General features: G+C 37.8%; 3 protein-coding genes across 3 annotated transcripts; all 3 read right to left on the bottom strand.

Moving 5' to 3' along the window:
- Positions 1–600: 600 nt before the first annotated feature.
- Positions 601–7,282, bottom strand: senp3a (SUMO specific peptidase 3a). Its single transcript, XM_084415314.1, has 11 exons — positions 7,035–7,282; positions 5,515–6,241; positions 4,089–4,250; positions 3,866–3,977; positions 3,593–3,740; positions 2,617–2,664; positions 2,378–2,455; positions 1,781–1,918; positions 1,614–1,697; positions 1,429–1,479; positions 601–1,293 (listed from the first exon to the last, which is right to left on the bottom strand). Exons 2-11 carry the CDS (start codon positions 6,197–6,199, stop codon positions 1,183–1,185), a joined length of 1,617 nt encoding a protein of 538 aa, XP_084271440.1. The 5' UTR covers positions 6,200–6,241; positions 7,035–7,282; the 3' UTR covers positions 601–1,182.
- A 2,102-nt stretch (positions 7,283–9,384) lies between these two features.
- plscr3a (phospholipid scramblase 3a) lies at positions 9,385–13,598 on the bottom strand. The gene is made up of 7 exons (XM_084415313.1): positions 13,522–13,598; positions 13,034–13,122; positions 11,299–11,341; positions 10,411–10,631; positions 10,078–10,239; positions 9,767–9,925; positions 9,385–9,658 (listed from the first exon to the last, which is right to left on the bottom strand). Exons 2-7 carry the CDS (start codon positions 13,091–13,093, stop codon positions 9,599–9,601), a joined length of 705 nt encoding a protein of 234 aa, XP_084271439.1. The 5' UTR covers positions 13,094–13,122; positions 13,522–13,598; the 3' UTR covers positions 9,385–9,598.
- Positions 13,599–13,722: 124 nt separating this feature from the next.
- Positions 13,723–20,142, bottom strand: phf23a (PHD finger protein 23a). The gene is made up of 5 exons (XM_084415312.1): positions 19,529–20,142; positions 18,868–18,899; positions 18,492–18,584; positions 15,202–15,751; positions 13,723–15,010 (listed from the first exon to the last, which is right to left on the bottom strand). The coding sequence occupies exons 1-5, from the start codon at positions 19,554–19,556 to the stop codon at positions 14,817–14,819; spliced, it is 897 nt and encodes a 298-aa protein (XP_084271438.1). The 5' UTR covers positions 19,557–20,142; the 3' UTR covers positions 13,723–14,816.
- Positions 20,143–20,175: the final 33 nt, after the last annotated feature.

Genomic DNA, 20,175 nt, shown 5'->3' with positions numbered 1-20,175 from the left:
TCATTCGCTTGGCCTACTGTGACGCAGTTTTAGCTTCAGCGTATTTAGCAATGTTAAGTTGCCATATAAAATATCATACAAAACAAAGGTCTTGAATTTTTTAACGTTTTATGATCTAAATTTCATAATAGGTAAAGGTTCGTACACTTAATCCTCATAATCCAGATTTTTTGTTTAATCTTTCCGACCTTTAAATAACAATAATAACTAGGCTGATATTGTTTTTGTACATTTGAGAAGCATTGAAATATTTAATTAAATCTCTAATGTTTAAGTGAAGCATCTTTTTGAAGCTCTCTTTTTTTGTTTTATTATTCTTTGCCACTTTTTTTATTTTATTTTAAATTGTGTATTGTATTGTGAATGCAGCTTAGAGTAAAGCTGCCTATTTAATAAGCACAGTTGTAGATCCCAAAACGGAAATATAGTTTTGGTTAACCTGTCCCATAAACTAACAGTAGACCTATTTATAGTTAACTGCTGTATTTATAACCACATTGCAGTATTTAGAAAAACCTTCAAATAATTATCATCATTAAAAGGTTGCTTAACTACAATAGCCTGCCACAATAATGTAACATAACTAACACACAAACTGATGACGCTCAGTTATTTTCTTACGTTTTTATTAGTACATCTTACAACAACTTATGCATCTCAAAAGATATAAAACAGTTTAATTTACAGCTGCTCTTTTTTCATCTCCATAAGTTTGCATCTCAAATCGCACAGATACATAACAGACAAACAATATTTAACAAACAAAAATCCTCATATAGTGTCGTGGTCCATATCGACTCAGTATATGAATATTGCATTACATTTTTAAAATGTCTGCAAGTGTCCTCCCTCACCAGTCAATGGTATTACCTTTTAGCATACAAGTTACTGACATCAAGAACATGAAAAATAAAATTGCCAACAAAATGGCGGCACCTAATGAACAGTTCTCTGAGGTCAACTCCTCCTCCCATTTCTAAAAAAACAACTCCTCTTGCGTTTTGATCCAAACAAACGAACAACTGGGCCAAACAGAGTATGGCCTTCACCAAGTCAAAATACAAAGTCATTGAACAAAAAGAGGGTTAAAACGTTTGCACGTCTCCCGCCTAAATGCTGTCTGGACCTGGAGCTTATTTAATAGTGTAAGATGTCATGGATCTCCCTTGCTCTTCCACGGTCTCACAGAGACAGTTTACAGTGACACAGTTCTTTGTACATTTGTCTCCGTAGCTTGGGCATATCCTGCTGACCAAAGCTGAAAGGCTGTTCCAGGGCCAGGCACTTACAGTACTGGAGTACAACGATAAGAAGAGTGAACAAGTGAGTAAAAGACACCAATGAAGATTATTATATACTTTCAGCACCAGCGCTATGTACAAAGTCAAGTGTTAAAATAACTAATGAGAAAGAAAAAAAAACGCTAACCTGAAGGACAAAAGCTCCACAATCACTGTCATTGTTCTGCCTCGCCACATTCTAGAACATTCCAAAGACAGAAGAGTCAACAAAACATACACAAAATGGCCTTTCCAATCTCTTTTATTCCTTATTTCTCTCATACTTTTACTATCAGACACACACACACATATACAATTCACCTTTCACCCTACCATTTTGAAAAAGCCTTTCCACCCCGTGTAAAACTCCTTCTGTTCTCTCTTGATTGCCTCTGCTTGCAGGTATTTGGCAATGTGCTGTAAAAACCAAAACTTTTAGTGGACACGATAAGTATTGGTATAAGAAATGTAATCATGAAAATAGCATCATCAGAACCTACTTTGGGGCATCGACGGTTGAGGGTCCTCTGGGAATCGAAGTATGCGATTCTACGCTGAGGGACATTGACACACACTAATGACCAGTGCACTTCCAGGTGAATAGGGATCAGTAAGAACTTCTTCTGGAAAATATCAACCTAAGGAGCAGATTTAACAGTGAAATAAAAACATGTAGTTCTACAATAATTATATGGAAATAAGCTACTTCCTGTGAATGAGCAAGACTTCCAATTCATTAGCTGCTATACGTAAATAACTAGAGTAACAGTGCAGTAAACGGAAAAACTATTTGCACTACAAACTGGTGTTTATGAGTAAATTGAAATAATATGATAAGTAACAGTTTGCAACATTAAGCAGCATTGCTTTTGGTCAAGCTAAAATAACTGGAAGCCGTGCACATTCAAGTTAAATATCGCCCAGTCTGCTTTTATGTTAAAAATAGGTGGATAACTATATTAACTTCATGATGCAAGTAATAATGGTGAATTATCTATTACCAATTTATCTGCTTAACTTTACAGTCCAACAATGGCAGGTATTAATAAAAGAGCTGTGAAAGACAGACACAAAATCTTTCTCCATCCAGTACTGACATTTTTTGTCCACCGTTTGACCCCGTCGTAACCTTTCGTCCGAAGTTTGTCATAAAAGAAGCTGTTGAAAAAGTGGACCTGCAAGTAAAAAAAAAAGAAAAAAAAAAAAGAGGAAAAACCTAATTCACATACTGTTTTTGTAATCATTTAACTCTTTGAAACACAAGTTCATATTATGGCTTTGTCATGAGTCAAATTCCGTGTGTAAAGGAGTGTGTATATGTGCGCGTTTAGCCTACCTTTTCAGGGGCAGCGTCCATGACCAAATCCCCATACATGTTCATGACCTGGGTGACAGATGTAAGAGAGAGCTAACTCAGCACAATCCCAGAACAAGGGCCCCCCATTCATCAAATATCTTCTCTATACAAACTCTGGCAAACTCAAGCAAAGGTCGGTGCCATAGTAGTTACAAAATTATTAGTTACATGTTAAATTTAATAAACCACAAAGAAATATTGTTCTTAAATGTCCCAAAAAGGTTCCACACAAAATTTCCAGTGGATTCAAAACAGGTAATTTTGATGAATCGGAAACTCCATATTTTGTCTTGTACACAACATGACCCGTACATATATTCCTCTCTAAAGTCAAGCGTGTCACTCTCAAAACCGGTTGAAACACATCAAGCACCTTTGACATAAGCCTAGATTGTTTTTTGGATTTCTCATTAGCCAGCTGTACATATATTACCATTCAAAGGTTTGGGGTCAGTCAGGAATTCTACTAGAAATTATTATATTTATTCAGCAAGGATCCATTAAATTGATCAAAAGTGACCGTAAAGACATTTATAATCTTACATACGATTTCTATTTCAAACAAATGCTGTTCTTTCAAACTTTCAAATCATCAAAGAATCCTGAAAAAATATCTTATAGTTTCCACAAAAATATTAAGCAGCACAACTGTTTTCAAAAATGTTTACTTAGCATCAAATCAGCATATTAGAATGATTTCTGAAGGATAGTGTGACACTTTAAGTTACAATAATATTTCACAATATTTCTGTTTTTAAATGCATAAGAGACTTTAAACAAATTTTTTTTTAAATAAATATTCTAATTTATTTACGTAACTTATTTACTAATAAAAATGTATGTTTTAAAAGAAAACCAATCCTAATTCAACTAGGCTTTATTTGTGTACATGTAACTTGAGTTGGTTCAGAATTGTATTGTTATCGTTAATGCAGTTGTTAAGCAAGAGGCCCACCTGATCGTTGAGCCAGTTCTGGCCATAGAGTGTGCTCAGATCATCCATGGTGAGGACATGACGTTTGTAATTTACTCGAAACCCACGCATCACTGCACTTCCAGACATGCGCTGGTAGGACTGCATTAAATGTTGCACCATTACCTTCCTGTAAACAGGCACACATTAAAATAATACATAAAGCTGAGACTTCACAGTCAAGTCTTTTATCTGTTTGCCATTTTAAATATCAAGATTTAATAAGCCTTGTGACTGGTATGAGCCACCTCTGACCTGTGAGGACTTGAGAAACTCTCGTTGAAGATCTCCTGAAGCTTCTTCACCACCTCATCTACGTGGATGGGAATCAAACTGCCAAACTGCTGGAGAAACTCATCCAGAATACCTGAAGAAGAGGAGGAGGAGTGAGAGAGTAACAACCATAGGACGATAATATAATATTAAATAATATATAGCACATGTTCATTTTCCAAATTTGGGAAAAAGGATATTGTACCTTGTACACAAGAAATGTGTTCACTGCTAAGCTGATTCTGTGGGGAGGACTTTTCCCTCTGAGACTGGACATTAGCAGGGGAGGCCCGTCCCTCCCTGTCCCCCATGGTTGCTCCATGGATACCACCCCTTCCTTTCAGAACCCCATTTGTGCTACAGGAGTCTACGAAATCAAAGCGTAAAGAAGTAAAGACGACGCACAGAAGAAAGCTAAAGGAACATATGTACAAGTCAGTGCACTTTAGTCACAACCAGGAATGCTGTCCCAGTCTTTCCCAGTTTCTTGCAGGACCTCAGTATTACAATAATATGCAATTTCATCCTTTCAATGTGCCTCATGGTACATCACAGAGACCCTAGTGAAAAAGAAATATACTAAAATGCGTTTAAAATACATTTATTTGAAGTATACTATGAATATATGTATGTACTTAATATAAATACCCTGCAACTCTACTTTTAGTATACTAAATTTGTATACTTAAAGTCTGCTAAATTGGAACAAGTCATTTAGTTATCTGGAAATAGTGCTAAAGTGGAACTATTGCAAGTATACTTTAGGTACACTTTAAATATCTTGCATTGAAAGACTGATATTATACAGAGATCATACTATCCTTACTAGTGATATTAAAACACATTTTAGGCTTAATATTAAGAAATGTGCATTGTGCAATAAAGACGTACTCCAAATAAAGTTGAATTATAATGTTTATATCAGTAAGTCTCAAGCGATATGTCAGTAAATATGTTAATGGTTTTGTAGTATACTTAGTATGAAATAAATGTATTTTAAATACATTTTGGTGTAGGTTTTTTCACTAGGGGAGGCACAAAAACCCCTTTCCAGAACGTTTTTGTTTGCAGTTCTTTGCTGCTGGAATCATCTTCTTCAGTTGGGTGACTTGAGTCCCTGACAATATTCAAGAAACAACTGAAAACTCATCTTTAATGTGAGCACTTAAATGCATCCTGTTTTATCTCTCTCACTATTTATTATATCCCGCAGCCTTCTAGCTTGTACTATTCTGGACAATGTTTGAAACTTCGTCTTGTTTTTGCTAGCAACTCTTGTCTTATAACCTCCTTTAGATTAATTGCTTGTATTTCTCATTTGTAAGTCGCTTTATAAAAATGCTAAATGAATAAATATAATTTTAATTATTTGAAATATTAATGCATCTTTACCAGCACAAGTAGAAATATTTTAAATGATATTTAACATCAACGCTGTGTCTACATCGGACACGAATGTTGTTGCTTAAATGTTGGACAAGGCTAGTTAACTACTCCAAACACAATATATTCACATTATACAGTTTAAACTAAATAAATTTTTTTTTTAATTAGTCAGGTATCATAATTATGCAAAAACAATGAATTATATTAATTCTTTCAAAAAATGATAATACAAATGTTATACACACCAGATAAATCAGCTCCCCTCTCCTCTGCTGTCCCAGAACTTCTTTCTGGGTCTCCATTTAACAATGAACTGCCAGGCAGTCTCTGGAAAGGTCGACTGCCAAAGAGCCGTCGTCTGTGTAATCTGCGTACTCTCCTGTATCCCATAGTTCCTGCCCATTTGGCTCGTTGGCGCCAAGCTCTCCAGTGCTGGGCCAAACGGTTGCGAATGCTTACACACCTTTGCCCCCGAAACCGCAACCGGGATAGCTTTCTCTCTTTGAGCGGACTGGGCCTAGTCTGGGCCAAGCAGTGGGTAAAGTCACCTGTAACGCTGACATCCATTTCCACTAGCTGTGGGTACTCTGGCGAGCCCCACTTCTCGTTGTCACCTTTATCATTACACTGGAAACCACCCTCAGCTTTCTTGTCCACCAGATCCTCTTCACTCTCCATCTCAACAGTGTCCTCCTCCTCTTCCTCTTCTTCCACCTCAGGGACTGTATATTCTGCGCCCCATATCCTGGCGTCCTCCTCTCTGCGGCCCAGTTTGAATTGGGCTGGGCTCGGGGCATGTTGGGCCATGGCCGGGTTCAGTAAATGGCCACCTCCAATGGCACCCCCACCTCCAGCGCCCTCCTGCCCTGCGGTCAGCGTCAGCTCATTGGACCAGTGTGTTTGAGCCAGGCTGCTGCCACTGTCTCTCATGATCCAGGAGCAACCTACGACCTGCGCCAGCCTGCCTCCACTCTGCATGAAAAAAGAAAACGTAAGTAGCGAATTAACAGAGGTTCATTTTTAACCTTGCACTTTTTTTCAGCATAAACACCTGATACTAACAATTAGCAACAGTCCAGATGGACAAACTAAGAACAAAAGTGTCAAAATAGCAAGTTGATTAAAAAACAGATTCATATATGAAAAGGGTTTAGTCTCAAAATTAACCTAGAGGCCTTTTTTTTAAAGTCGATATGTGAACCAGAAGTTGCAACCAACTTTACTTCAGTGTTGTGATGCATTTCCAAATAATACACAAGATTGAAAAAAGGGGCAAGGGTTGACTTTAGGGCACCAACTTTTTTTCTTTTGTGGATTAACTAGCACAGGTTATCTGTTCACTACAAAAATTGGCTGGACTGACACTTAACGTTACGTCTTTTTTGGAAAACAGAGGAAACACTATAGATATTAGCACAATGTATTCAAAACTAACACGTTTTAGGCTGTATATGTACATGCAACTGCCAGTGTCCATGTATTAAGAGCTGAAGTTGCGCGCACGATGCGCTTTGTTCTGCTCGTTTACTCTAAAATTTTGTGGGAAATGTGAAGTGAAAGGGGCTTTGTAGTCTCGCCAATACACCAGTCTGATTTTACTTTGATATATTTATGTTGCGAATGTTTAATAAAGAAGAGCTCTACTCGCACTGGTCATTTAACGAATCTCCAAAGCAAATACAAGCACCGATCACAAATAAACACTGTTCGGCCTCCGGTGTCGCGATGCAGAAAATGTGGCGTGTCGGCACCACCGATTACTCACCGTTAACCGTAACCTTAAGCCAAAAGCTTAGGCGTTGTCCGCCAAGGCAAACAGCGGATAACTAAGCTTTTCGATAATAGAAATGAAAAAGAAAATGAAGGCTACTTTAAATATTGGCTCATTCAATGAGAGCTGGCGCTTCTTTAGAGCGAAAACACTCTTCTTCCGCCGCGTCTCTATGACGTCACGTCGAGTCTCACGATGGGCTGGTGGATAAAAAATACATCAGAAATATATCCGACATTTCTGTATAATAACTGTGTTTTGCAAGCTTATGATAAACCATCTGTTAAAAAATTGCGAACGCAGTATATTAGCTTTCCAGTGGCTCCTAAAGCTAAGGAAACCCATTTTAAAATATTCAATGGGGTATACCCGTCAAGGGAATTTTTAAGACAACGGTTTAATTTTGAAGAAAATGCCTGTACTTTTTGTCAAGTTGACATAGAGACAACTGATCATCTTTTTTTTTTTTTTTCTTGTGTTTTTTCAAATACCTTTTGGGAAAATATGTCTTATTGGTTGGAGACAAAGATTCATTCACTGCCAACTTTTGCTAGGAAGCATATTATGTTTGGAATGCTGTTGGATGAGAAAATAAATGAATTTTTTATTAATGTAATGTTGATTCTGGGCAAATTTTTTATTCATAAATGCAAATGTATGAAGACGAAACCTTATTTTTCTGTATTTAAAAGAGACTTTTTTTCAATTGTTGCCATGTATGAAAAGTAAAAAGGCCCAGAAATTGGCTAGAATAATAAGAGACCTTGATCTCTTAGAAGAGGAATGAAGAGAACCCTTCTTGTTTTTTTTTCTTTTGTTTTTTTTCTTCAAATATATGTAATTTTATTATTATTAACTATTCAAACTATTAAAAATATATTTCAAATATTTCTCTCAGAAATTAGTCACCAACATCCCCCTTCAAGTCTCTCAAATGCCCGCACATAGTGAAAAAAAATATTATCAGGGACCAACTATTGTGTATGAATGAAAATATTCACACATATGAATAATTATTTGTGAGGAGGATTTAATATTAAACAAAAGGGTAATATTATTATGTTCTTGATTGATACACAGCACCTCTGTTCTAAAAACTTACTTGTTTAAAATTAAAATCGTAAAGATTTTCCTCTCAAGTGACCATTTTTTCCCATCGATGTATGGTGTCTTGGAGAGATTTTTTAAAATTCAATTAAGGTTGTTAGATTCAAACCTTCTATAATTCTGGAGGCCTATGAGGATTCTGGATGAATCCTACAATTATGTACCCCTAATGGGGTGAATTATCAATTATTATTAAAATCAGAAAATTGAAATTCTGCTATTTGGCCCAAAAGCGCTTAGCTCTTCCCAGCATGACATCTCCATTCACATGGATAGAGTCCTGGTTAGACCTTCACTAATTGTTTGGAATCTGGGAGTGCTATTTGATTCTAAATGATGTTTTAAACCACATATCAGACTGCTTGTTAAATCTAGTTTGTATTCGCATATATGTCCTTCACTTAACCATAAAGATGCTGAACCTGTTATCCATGCTTTTCGTTTGTTAATCTTTGTTAACATTAGTTAATAAAAATACAGCTGTTCATTGTTTGTTCATGTTAGTTCACAAAGTAAATAGTAAATGTTGAAATTAACATTAAGATTAATAAATGCTGTAGAAGTATTATTGTTCATTCTTAGTTCATGTGAACTAAAGTAGTTAATTAAAGGGATAGTTCACCCAAAAATGAAAATTCTGTCATCATTTACTCACCCTCAAGTTGTTCCAAACCTGTATGAGTTTCTTTGTTCTGCTGAACACAAAGGAAGATATTTGGAAGAACGTTTGTAATCAACAGATCTCGGTCCCCATTGACTTCCATAGTAGGAACAAATATATACTATGGTAGTCAATGGGGACCGAGATCTGTTTGGTTACAAACATTCTTCCAAATATCTTCCTTAGTGTTCAGCAGAACAAAGAAACTCATACAGGTTTGGAACAACCTGAGGGTGAGTAAACAATGATAGAATTTTCATTTTTGGGTGAACTATCCCTTAAATGAAACCTTATTGTAAATTGTTACCAACATCACTATTAGCTCTATATTGGCAAACAAGGCAATTGCATAGTTTCATCAGCAGAAAACAGAAACAGAAAAAGCCTTACTCATGCACTGTAGCTGTCAACTATGACCAGAATTTATTATTCATAATCAGCAGATAAACTATATATGTCCCTTTTAAAATCCAGTGTTATTATTACTGAGAAAATGTGTGATAAGAACGATAAGGCAAATGTAAGGTTAGTTTTGCATGATGTGTTTCAAAGGTGTGGTCAAGGAAAACATTTTCTTAGAGAGCAAATGCTTTATTTAAAGTTTTTAACAAAAGAGAAAATCAACACTAAAAACAAGTTTATCTATAGCCGGTCTGGGTTAAAATGCTTTTATAGTGATTTTCCTGACTTTAGAACACATACAAGAAGTACATACAAGTGGTTACTGTAGTGATACACGAATATACCAGAGAAATTTCATCAAGAACCACAATCTTTCTCTCACTCCCTATTAGCCAAACACACTGCATCGCTGTCCTGAGTCACCAGTCGCCTCAAAGAACATGAAGTCCTGTGGGACAACACAGAGAAACAATACAATTAAATGCACGAATGGCCGTATAAAAAAAGTAATGGGTATATATTGGTGGATGAATGGATGTTTTATGTCATATCTCACTATAAGGAAACATGCTCCCAGAAGAACTGCTTTCATCCTCACGTCCAAGTCCATGGGAAAGTTAATGCCAAAATTGTCTGTATCAGTCAGTGACTCTTTGATCAGGCCAGTCCACTGTTTACTGATACGACCAACTGGATGCCCGTCCTTACCGGTAACCTGCACCAGAGGACAGACAAACGCACATAACCTTTGGTCAAACTATTCCAAAAAATAATCATCCACCAGATACTGTTCGTTTCAGTGTTTCACAAACAGGTGAATAAGAATAATAAGGTGATAAACTGACAAAATCACACATGAATACATACGTCAAAATCCACATCCCCACAGCAGCTTACGGCACACATAGGCCCCTCGATGGACAGCACCTTTGTTTTGGACATGTCATAGATAGAGAACATGGGCCTAAACACATGCCAGTCTTGCTTGATGTAGCCTATTGTATTCCCTGGTGGAGACTGCACTTCCATCTTCAGTCAGTCACATTCACACAGGAAAAAGAATTGGAAAAAGGGGGTTATATAAATATAGTACATTTTGCAAAGACAACATTTTGTTGAACAAATCTGTTTTGTTGTAATGGTTTTATTTTTTCGATCTCCAAAGGTCCGAAAAACTCTACAGAGAACTTCAGTTGTTACCTCTTGAAGACAGCAGGGGAAACAGCAGGACGTGCAGCGGTAAGGCCTTATTAAGTGAATCACTTCCTGATCAAAATTATCTGTTATCTGCAGATCAAAGCTCCTCAGAGGGCCACAGATATTCCGTGTGCAGCAGTCAGTGTTTTCTTTAGCGTGGAAGATCTTCTGACCCAGGCTGTTCTTAATCTCATACTGATTATTAGTCTCAAAGCCAATAATGGCTGGAAAAGAAGAGAATTTGTTCATTAGCATCTTAACTTTATGTGCATTTTGACATATTTAGTGACAACAGGGTCCAAAAATGCAGTGCCCAAAGTATGTATATAATACATTCAGAAGTTTGGGGTCGGTAAGATTTGTTATGTTTTTGAAAGAAGCCTTATGCCCCACAGCTGCGTTATGTGTTAGCAGCTGCGTATATATATTTGCTATGTATTCTATTAATACACTACAAAGTATATATATAAATTTTTTTTTTTACAGGATTCTTTGATGAATAGAATGTTCAAAAGATTTTCACCATTTTTTTTTTTTTTAATAAATCTTTTGATCAATTTAATAATAATATTTGTTTTGTTTACAGCTTTACAACTGTTTAAACAATATTATTAAGCAGTGCAACCATTTTCAACATTGATTATGTGACACTGAAGACTGGAGTGAATGATGCAGATAATTATATTTTAAGATATATTCAAATAGAAATGTAATTTTAAATTGCAATAATATTTCACAATATTACTGTTTTTATTGTATTTTTGATCCAATAAATGCAGCTGTGGTGAGACTTGTTTCAAAAACATACAAATCTTACCAACCTCAAACTTTTGCATAATAGTGTAGAATAGTATATTAAAATGCCATAAAATAATAAATGAGTTACTTTACCTTCAAGGAGCTCAATCTTTTGATGGACTAATATCTGGTCAATCTGTTGATCAGCAGGACAGGGAGCATATGTTAGTGAATGTGCTGCTTGTATAGCAGTATATATTTACTGTCCTCTGAAAATAACTCAACATATGGCCATTATTGTCAAAATAGCTGGCAACAAATGTGAGGACACCCTAAGTGATAATAGCTGTACGTCGTTTAACCATGCAAAGCCACGTCCTATTCATCGTTCATGTTTTTGTCTGCTTGACTGGACCATACAAATTGTTGTATCTTGTATTAGAGCAGTTCAAATTTGTGCTATGAGAACAATTCTCTCATACTGACCACTGGATGTTCAACATGGCACCTCATGGCAAATAACTCTCTAAGGATTTGAGAATTAGAATTGTTGCTCTCCACAAAGATGGCCTAGGCTATAAGAAGATTGGTAACACCCTGAAACTGAGTTACGGTACAGTGCCATGGTCATACAGAGGTTTTCCAAGATGGGTTCCACTCGGAACAGGCCTCGCAAGGGTCAATCAAAGAAGTTGAGTCCTTGTGCTGTGCGTCAGGTGCAGAAGCTGGCTTCAAAAAACAGACGCATGATCGTGCCAGCATTGCTTTAGAGGTTGCAGAAGTGCTGTGTCAGTGCTCAGACCATACGCTGCACACTGCAACAAGTCGGTTTGCATGGCCGTCGTCCCAGAAGGAAGCCTCTTCTGAAGCTGGCTCACAAGAAAGCCCGCAAACAGTTTGCTGAAAGCAACCTGTCCAAGAGCATGAATTACTGGAACCATGTCTTGTGGTCTGATGATACTAAGATAAACTTGTTTGGCTCAGATGGTGTCCAGCATGTGTGGCGACACCTTGGTGAGGAGTACCAAGAAAATTGTGTCTCGCCTACAGTCAAGCATGGTGGGCGGTAGCATCATGGTCTGGGGCTGCATGAGTGCTGCTGGTACTGGGGAGCTGCACTTCATTGAGGGAAACATGAATTCCAATATGTACTGTGACATTCTGAAGCAGAACATGATGCCGTCCCTTCAGAAACTGGGCCGAACGGCATGATAACGACCCCAAACACACCGCCAAGATGACAAAACTGCCTTGCTGAGGAAGCTGAAGATGATGGAGTGGCCAAGTATGTCTCCAGACCTGAACCCTATTGAGCACCTGTGGTGCTTCCTCAAGCGGAAGGTGGAGAAGAACCATATGTCTAACATCCAGCAGCTCCGTGATGTCATCATGGAGGAGTGGAAGAGGATCCCAGCAACGACCTGTGCAGCTCTGGTGAAGTCCATGCCCAGGAGGATTAAGGCAGTGCTAGATAACAATGGTGCTCACACAAAATATTGACACTTTGGACAGTTTTGACATATTCACTTAGGGTGTACCCACTTTTGTTGCCAGTTATTTTGACAATAATGGCTGTATGTTGAGTTATTTTCAGAGGACAGTAAATATATACTGCTATACAAGCAGCACATGGACTACTCTAAAATCTAAGTTTCACTTCTATAGTATTGTCCCTTGAGAAAATATACTAAAATGTTTGCTGAAATGTGAGTGGTGAACACACATATATATATACACACACACACACACACACACACACACACACACACACACACTCCATTGTACATTTCCCCATCACAAAATACCTACTATTGTGTATATCTTCACATATTATATTACTCCTGGAACTATGGAATACTACAACACGTTATGCAAATGTCATGCTCACCTGTGAAAGGTACTCCAAACCAGGTGGCACAGCCGCTGGGCTAGAATAAGGCTGGGCCATGTTAACCTCAGTAAATGGCAAGAAGGGTTCTAATAAAAGGTGAAAAAATAATGATTCCATACACCTCACAAACAAAACAATCCATTGTACTAAACCGGTGTGAAGTAACAGAAAATGTGCTTTATTTGCTTCTAATCTTATAGTTGAACAATACAACACGCTCCTTGCCAAATAGCTTTTGGTAGGTTTTAAAGATACACCGAGCCCGATGATCCTCTAGGAAAGCATTCAAGGCCATTTCTATTTAATTACTTCGAAACACATAACATGTTGCTTCAAAGGAAAATCCTGCTGGCAATAACACATTTTTGTTTTGCTTTTTCCTTTAAGGATTTTCCTCTCTAAGATTTTTGAACCTGAAGAAAATTAAACTTACACAAGTAAAATGACATAAAACCAAATCCAAATCTCATATCGTATGTGCTTACCTCAGGTTCAGTAGCTGACAATTACAGCGTTTCAGCAGATGAGCAGTGTAGAATCACACACCTGCACTGGAGCATGTGACTGGGGAGTGTGTATATGTGAATATGTCTTGTCACACCCATTTGACTACACTCCCTTTGGACATTGCTCAGAGAGAGAGAGCAGTGACAACAACGAACAAAACAGTGCAAATTAACATCAACTTGACTGTAAAAGAACATTTATTTTCAGAATTTACTGCTGTATATGGTCAGAAAAATATAGCATTTCCTCATCTTTCAAACATATACACCTGTACATACATATACTATATACACTGGGATGAGCAGGACACAAACAAAATAAGAAAAATGACAAATGCTTTCATTCTTAAAATAAAAACCGGAACAATTCTACCATGATTTTTTTGATGAAAGTTGGAAATGGTGCCTAAATTCTGGTGCCTAAAATCTTGACCTGCAACTTAATACACAAATAACAAAAATCAAGCAATATGTCTAAATATGTTGAAATTTGCTTTACAACGGTCAAAGGTTAATCTGAGAACTTCCTGGAACAGTTCAAGTGAGGATATTCGTCACAAGACTGAAAAACTTTTGCTAGAACGTCACTTAGAAAATATAATTACATTGATTTGAAGTGTTTGAGTCGTACAGATCTGTGTTGGAGGTACCCCTTATCTTACGCTCATAATTGCACCCATCAGATCTTTCTTAGAGTGCTCCTTGACCCAAATAAAGTAGTTTTTTTTAACACTGGATTAATTTAGGACACCACTTCGCTGGAAGTAGCATTGCAGTTAAATATCATGAAAAAAATAAAATATCTCAATGGTCCTTTATGCAAAATTACATTTCTTTCTTGACTTGTAGCGAGATATTACCCGGACATGCTCTTGTGATGTAAACAATCATCACTGTAATTTTTTTTATTTTGGTTTTAATCTAATTGGTTTGCTCTGAAATACCAGATGTTCATTAATTTATCCACATAATATGTGGTCATAGTGCATATTTTCCACCCATATTCATTTTAGTTTATTTGTGTACAATCAAAATACAGTAGTGCAAATAAGTGCATGAGATTTAGGAAGCCTTCTTAAACCTGAAAGCCACTTAATATCACAAACCAAGACCAAATTGTCAGAACACAGAACAAAGGATAACAAATGGAGTTATATAAATCAAATCTTTTAATTTAACAGAAACTAATTATTAGTAATCAGAAAAGTAAAAAGGACTGGAATGAGAACATCTCGTCCATTTAAATACACACATCTGCACCCATACACTCCTCCTCATAGGTCTCTTTTGACCGTGGAACCCCGAGAGTCCCTGCATCTGTAGCAGTAGAAAATGTCAGGTACGTTGGACTTCTTAATCTTAGCGCAGGAGAGATGAACCCATATGGAGCACTCGTCACATTCAATCATGGGACGTCCGGCAAAAGGCTTCCCACAATAACAAGTAATCAGATCCCATGAATCATCACCTACAGTAGATAAAACAATATAAATGGTTGAAAGATTCATAATGATCAGATGCAGCAATAAAAAAAAATACAAAAGCAAACATGATTTCTTCAAGACTGAAGATACTCGTTTAGTTTAAAAGGCAACACATCTATAACATGAATGTGTTATTATAGCTGAATATATATATTAACATAAGTCTGACACTTACCAGACTCCACCATAATATCCTCATCCGTCACCAGTGTGTCTGTTTCGCAAGAGCTCAGGTCTGTTTCTTGATTGGACTCCAGTTTAAGCCCCGCCTCATGCAAGTGAATGGCCTGTTCCGTTAGTCCCTCCTCCTTTTGAAGCCCCTCATTCAGAGGGCTTGTGGGTGTAGAGTGACTCTCAGTCTTTACCGATCTCTTCATTTTCTTTAGTGCTGCTTTCGATTGTTTGTGTGCTCTTGCCTCCGAGATGCTTTTTCTCGGCCCTCCTAAAGATAAGCGTCCGAGTTTCTTCACCTTTTTCCTCTCAGCTTTACTATGAAGATGGATCTGGTTCAGAGAGTCTTTCAGTCTCATCTGGTCTAAGGAGCTGTCCGACTGAAGATGGCTGAACTCTGTGCTGCTGCTGTCAGTCTCAGCTTTGTAGACCAAGTTGTGAATGTTGTTGAGGTCGGAGTGAGCGTCGGTCCAGCTATCCTTTACGGACCCTTCACCGGAGAGCTCAGAAAGCTCGTGTGTACATGGAGATGAAGACGGAGACCACGAACTCTCCTGAAAACACACATCAGCAGAATTTAACTAAAATGTAGTACCCTCATAATCTGCATAAGATTTTGCATTGCATGGTGGAATGTAAGTAGTCATAACTTAATATTTTTCAAATGACCCTAAGTGAAAAAATGTCAAAGTTTTGAATGCTGACACATTACTATATTTTCCTGTTTAACTCTTTCCTCGTCATTGATGAAAATTGCCGTAAATGACAATCACAATGCTTCCGCGCCACTGATGGAAATTTTCAGCTTTCCGTGATTTCAGTTATACGGTAGGTTACATTTAGCCGTTTTTCACATATAAATATTCATCAACTCACACATCAGTTGTGGTAAACGGAAGCTCAAGCATGTTCGCGTGATGTGCGAGAACCAATGAGGTTTGTTCTCGCGCTTCAAGCAGGTTTGGTTGAGAGATTCTGTTTATGTTCGCTGATCAATGTTTATATGTGAATAAAAGCCTTAAAGGGGACATATCATGCTAAATCCACTTTTTTTAGCCCTTAAATGCATTTTGTTGTATATTTGGAGTGTTTAGAAGTACAGAAAAGTTGAAATTAGTCTCTTCAGGTGCTTCGTTGATATCTTTATATTCTGTTTTGGTCATATTTTGCAACCTGTTCCGATTTTTCTATTCTCTATTACGGTTTTTGAACAATAACGTCACAGTATTTGCAGCGGAACCGCCAAATAAGGACATCGCCTCCCGGCCCAACACGTCGAGCAATCCTCCATTTTTATTTCTCACTGTGATTTTGTAGTCTAAGCTCAAGGATGCAGAAGTTACGAGAGGGTAAGTCAAAATGTTCGGTTGTTGGATGTAGTAACCCACACGCTTCATTACACCGTCTCCCAGCATCAGAACCTCTTCGAAGTGCCTGGTTGAGTTTTATTTTTCATGGAAATGTACCCATAAAGTCATTTTTGAAGCACTTCAAGGATAACTACTTCAGCAACAACAGGGTTTTTCCTGCATTGAACTTGTTTTAGCGCCCGCCAAAGCGATTTTTTTTGTCCCGCCAAAGTCTTATTTGATCGGTGAGTAATGTAGATGAACTGCCGCGCTTGTGACAAGGGCGCATGTTTAACTGAAAGAACGAGCAGAGAGGGAGACCCGGTCGCGCGCGCGCTCTCTCTCTCTCTTCGGAGCCAGGCGAAAGTGTAAACAAGACTTCACCGTCTCCAAACTAGGCGCTGTCTTGCTCTCGCTCCCTCGCACATATTAATCAAAATAAATCGACACGGTGGTAAAAGGTCGGAAGACCAAAGTTTCATGTGGAGTATTCTGAGATATTTTTTTCCTGAATTACCATGTGAATTGTGCTAAATAAGTTGCCTTATCTTTTCTGAAAAGCGTTCCGGGCATTAAGCTGACATAAAACAACACTTTAATAAAACAACAAAACTATCCAATGATGAAATGTTTTCTGTGTTGATACAAATCTTGGATGTCCAAAAGTTTCTGTGCCGCTTAGATAATCGTATCTCTGCTATCAAACTACAAAAATGGCCGAACGGGGTGGAGTTGAACCGAGTGTCACCTCTGCAACCTGGAGAGGGGGCGGGGTATGAAGTGTCTCATTTGCATTTAAAAAGACTGCACCAAAACGAGTTGCTCTCAGACGCGGGTAGAAAAGGGGTCTGTGGAGCTATAATAATGAGGAATTCAGACCCAAGCATTGCAGTTCCGCTTTATATAGACCACAAATGTATGATTTATATGTAAAAAGGAACAATTTAAAAGCATATCTCCTTTAATTAAATCTGTTCATCATATAAAGCGATCGAGTATCTTCAGAAAATTTGGATTAAACCATTTCATTCAAATGGATCCGTTTTACGCTCTCTTAATTAACTTTTTGAAGCGTCAAAGTGGTAGTTGCGTAGCTGTCAACGAAGGGACAGAAAGCTCTAAGATTTTATCAAAAATATCTTAATTAGTGATCCCAAGATGAATTAAAGTCTTATGGGTTTGAACCAAGCGTGCTGCACAAGCCCTGAAAAGTGAAGCCAAACCGTCTCGATCGCCCCCCCGGTGACTGGTCCTAGTATAGGTCATAAACCCCGCCTCCCCATGTTATTCGGGACTTGAGACCAACTAAACTATTTAATTACACTTCAAATATCTTTTTTCCAAAGGTGGTTTCTGTCTTTTACTGTAGTTTTTATCACGTTGATGTCAATTCAAGTGTTTGTTTTTAAAGTAAGTTTGTTTATAGTTAGTTATTTGATGCTATAAAAACGGTGGTGTGACGTCATGATTGACAGGTTCTCTGAGCGAAGTAGTCACTGAAGCACCAACAGACTTTTTTTAGGGATCTTCGGAGGACTGAGGAGATTGGAGCTTTAAATTTAATATCTAAATTTCTATAATTAATTATTTCACACCGAGAGTGAGGGCGGGGCCTTGATTTCACGGCATTACTTCCTGCTCACTACTGCGCAGGTCTGGTCCCGAAATCGCTACTGCGCAGACTCAAGCCCCAAGATGTCAGCGCCATATCGGGACACTGGCGGCTTCACTTCTCATCAATGGAAGAGATCGAAGGGGCGTTGTCCATATTTTTTTACAGTCTATGGTTTGAACCAATACGAGGGCGAGTAATTAATGACAGAATTATCCTTTACGCATTTTAAGAAACAATTCTGTCAGCAGCAGGTGATTACCACAAAGACGGTCGGAGTTTCCCCTTGATTTCTGTACAAAATGACAGTTTTGTTTATGACATTCAACTTACTTCTGTTTGAGGTGGAATGTACCCAGCATAGGCCAGGACAAAGCTGCAAAACTTATTGAAATCCTCAACAGTCCTCTTCCTACGCTCTGGAGGCTGGAACAAAGACAAATTACATTAATAGTGACCAATAATAATGATTAATAGTACATTTAGACATATATATTAAAATGTTATGACACCAGTCTGACACCAATCTCAAATAATTTTCAAAAACCAACATATTTTTGCCAATTAGGCTCAGTGATTAAAACAGATACTGATCTTATCCACAGCCCATCCCCCCATGTTCGGCCACATGTGGCCTAAGCTATAAATAAGTAACGAGCCTGTGTCACCATTTAAAACCATTACAGAACATAACTGCGACAGCACTTACCAAAGCCTCAGTTTTACATTTCCGGACGGTGTCTGTAAAGGAAACAGAAGACATCTGCATTACTGGCAAACCATGTTAACGTTAAACGCTGAAACTAACGTTGCAGCGTTAAACGAACTGTCAAGTTAGCTTTAGCTTATGCTATCTAGATACTGTTAAAGTAACTTAAGAGTCATTTTCGTACGTGATTATTGGAATGCTACAGGTGCAAGCAAAAGATATCGATTTTAAAACGTTAAACATTGTTGCAAATGTATGAGTGCAAACTCATTTGCTCGAGTAAGCATCTTCACATCCGAACAAGAGCTGCTTATGCTAAAAGCTAAAGACGAGCAGATGAAACATTGTCTAGTCAGCGAAACAAGGAAGCCAATTGGTGTAAGAACTTTTCAAATATGCTTAGAAAATTACATGTTACGTATCTGGAGATAGAATAGAGAAGCCGTTACGTGTAACGTAACGTTAACGTACTTAACCTAAGAGGATATTTCACTGTTAGCATGAGTAAGTTAGTTAATCCATCCAGGAGCTCTTTGTTAAATGGGTGTGTTAAGTTACACGATGCTCGTTTAAAACATCGAGTACTGGAGTGATAGACAACAATAAAACGAGAAAAGTAATATTCATCTGACAATAAGAAAAGCACGTAGCAGCTATTTACCTTGGTGATGATCCATAATACCCAACATGGTGGGGTGGTACCACAAAGTTGTGTTCTTCTTAAGGTTGACTCTTTGATTTCCAGCTAATGACCTTATGGAGTCACTTTGAATAGCGAAATGTCTTCCAAGTAATATGTATATATATAATCTGTCCAGTTGGTTTTGGACTTAACAGACAACTAAGTTAATAAGCTAACTGTTAGCGCACAACCGAAGGATTTGCCATATGCTCACGGCGGTCTTGCGATCAAAACTGCAATACTTGGCAAATGACCAGTTTTTTTTTCCGAAAATCTGATCACGGTTCAGATAAAACAAAGCTGAACTGTGTATTATTTCGCCCAGACCTCAATTATCGATGATAATGATGATGATATGTCGTCGATCAGTCCTCGTCCTCGTTGATAACCAGCGAATTGAAGCCGGAGGCTTTAGATTGACAAAACCGAGAACGCCTTGATTGTATCCGCAAACATGAAAAAATACAAAGTCTGCGGTTAATTTCCGAAAAAATCAGAAACTAGCTTTTTGCACAACTGCATTCAACAAAGTCTTGAACGTCTGGGTTACGCGCGGTCTCAACAGGAATCACCCTGTGACGCAACCGCGCAAAGAGCGCCAGACTCTTTGCCTGATGCATATTGAT

The sequence above is a fragment of the Rutilus rutilus genome (genome assembly GCF_951802725.1).
Source record: "Rutilus rutilus genome assembly, chromosome: 7".
Classification (NCBI taxonomy): Eukaryota; Metazoa; Chordata; class Actinopteri; order Cypriniformes; family Leuciscidae; genus Rutilus; species Rutilus rutilus.
This window is presented reverse-complemented; position numbering and strand designations above follow the sequence as displayed.

Coding starts and splice junctions, on each gene's coding strand:
- phf23a (XM_084415312.1), bottom strand. CDS start 19,556: ATGTTGGGTATTATGGATCATCACCAAG. Junction 18,900..19,528: donor TATTATGGATCATCACCAAG/GTAAATAGCTGC, acceptor TTTCCTTTACAG/ACACCGTCCGGAAATGTAAA. Junction 15,011..15,201: donor GGATATTATGGTGGAGTCTG/GTAAGTGTCAGA, acceptor TATCTACTGTAG/GTGATGATTCATGGGATCTG.
- senp3a (XM_084415314.1), bottom strand. CDS start 6,199: ATGAGAGACAGTGGCAGCAGCCTGGCTCAAACACACTGGTCCAATGAG. Junction 2,665..3,592: donor AGAACTGGCTCAACGATCAG/GTGGGCCTCTTG, acceptor TCTGTCACCCAG/GTCATGAACATGTATGGGGA. Junction 2,456..2,616: donor TGGACGCTGCCCCTGAAAAG/GTAGGCTAAACG, acceptor TTTTACTTGCAG/GTCCACTTTTTCAACAGCTT.
- plscr3a (XM_084415313.1), bottom strand. CDS start 13,093: ATGGCCCAGCCTTATTCTAGCCCAGCGGCTGTGCCACCTGGTTTGGAG. Junction 10,632..11,298: donor AAAGATTGAGCTCCTTGAAG/GTAAAGTAACTC, acceptor CTTCTTTTCCAG/CCATTATTGGCTTTGAGACT. Junction 9,659..9,766: donor TGGGAGCATGTTTCCTTATA/GTGAGATATGAC, acceptor GTTGTCCCACAG/GACTTCATGTTCTTTGAGGC.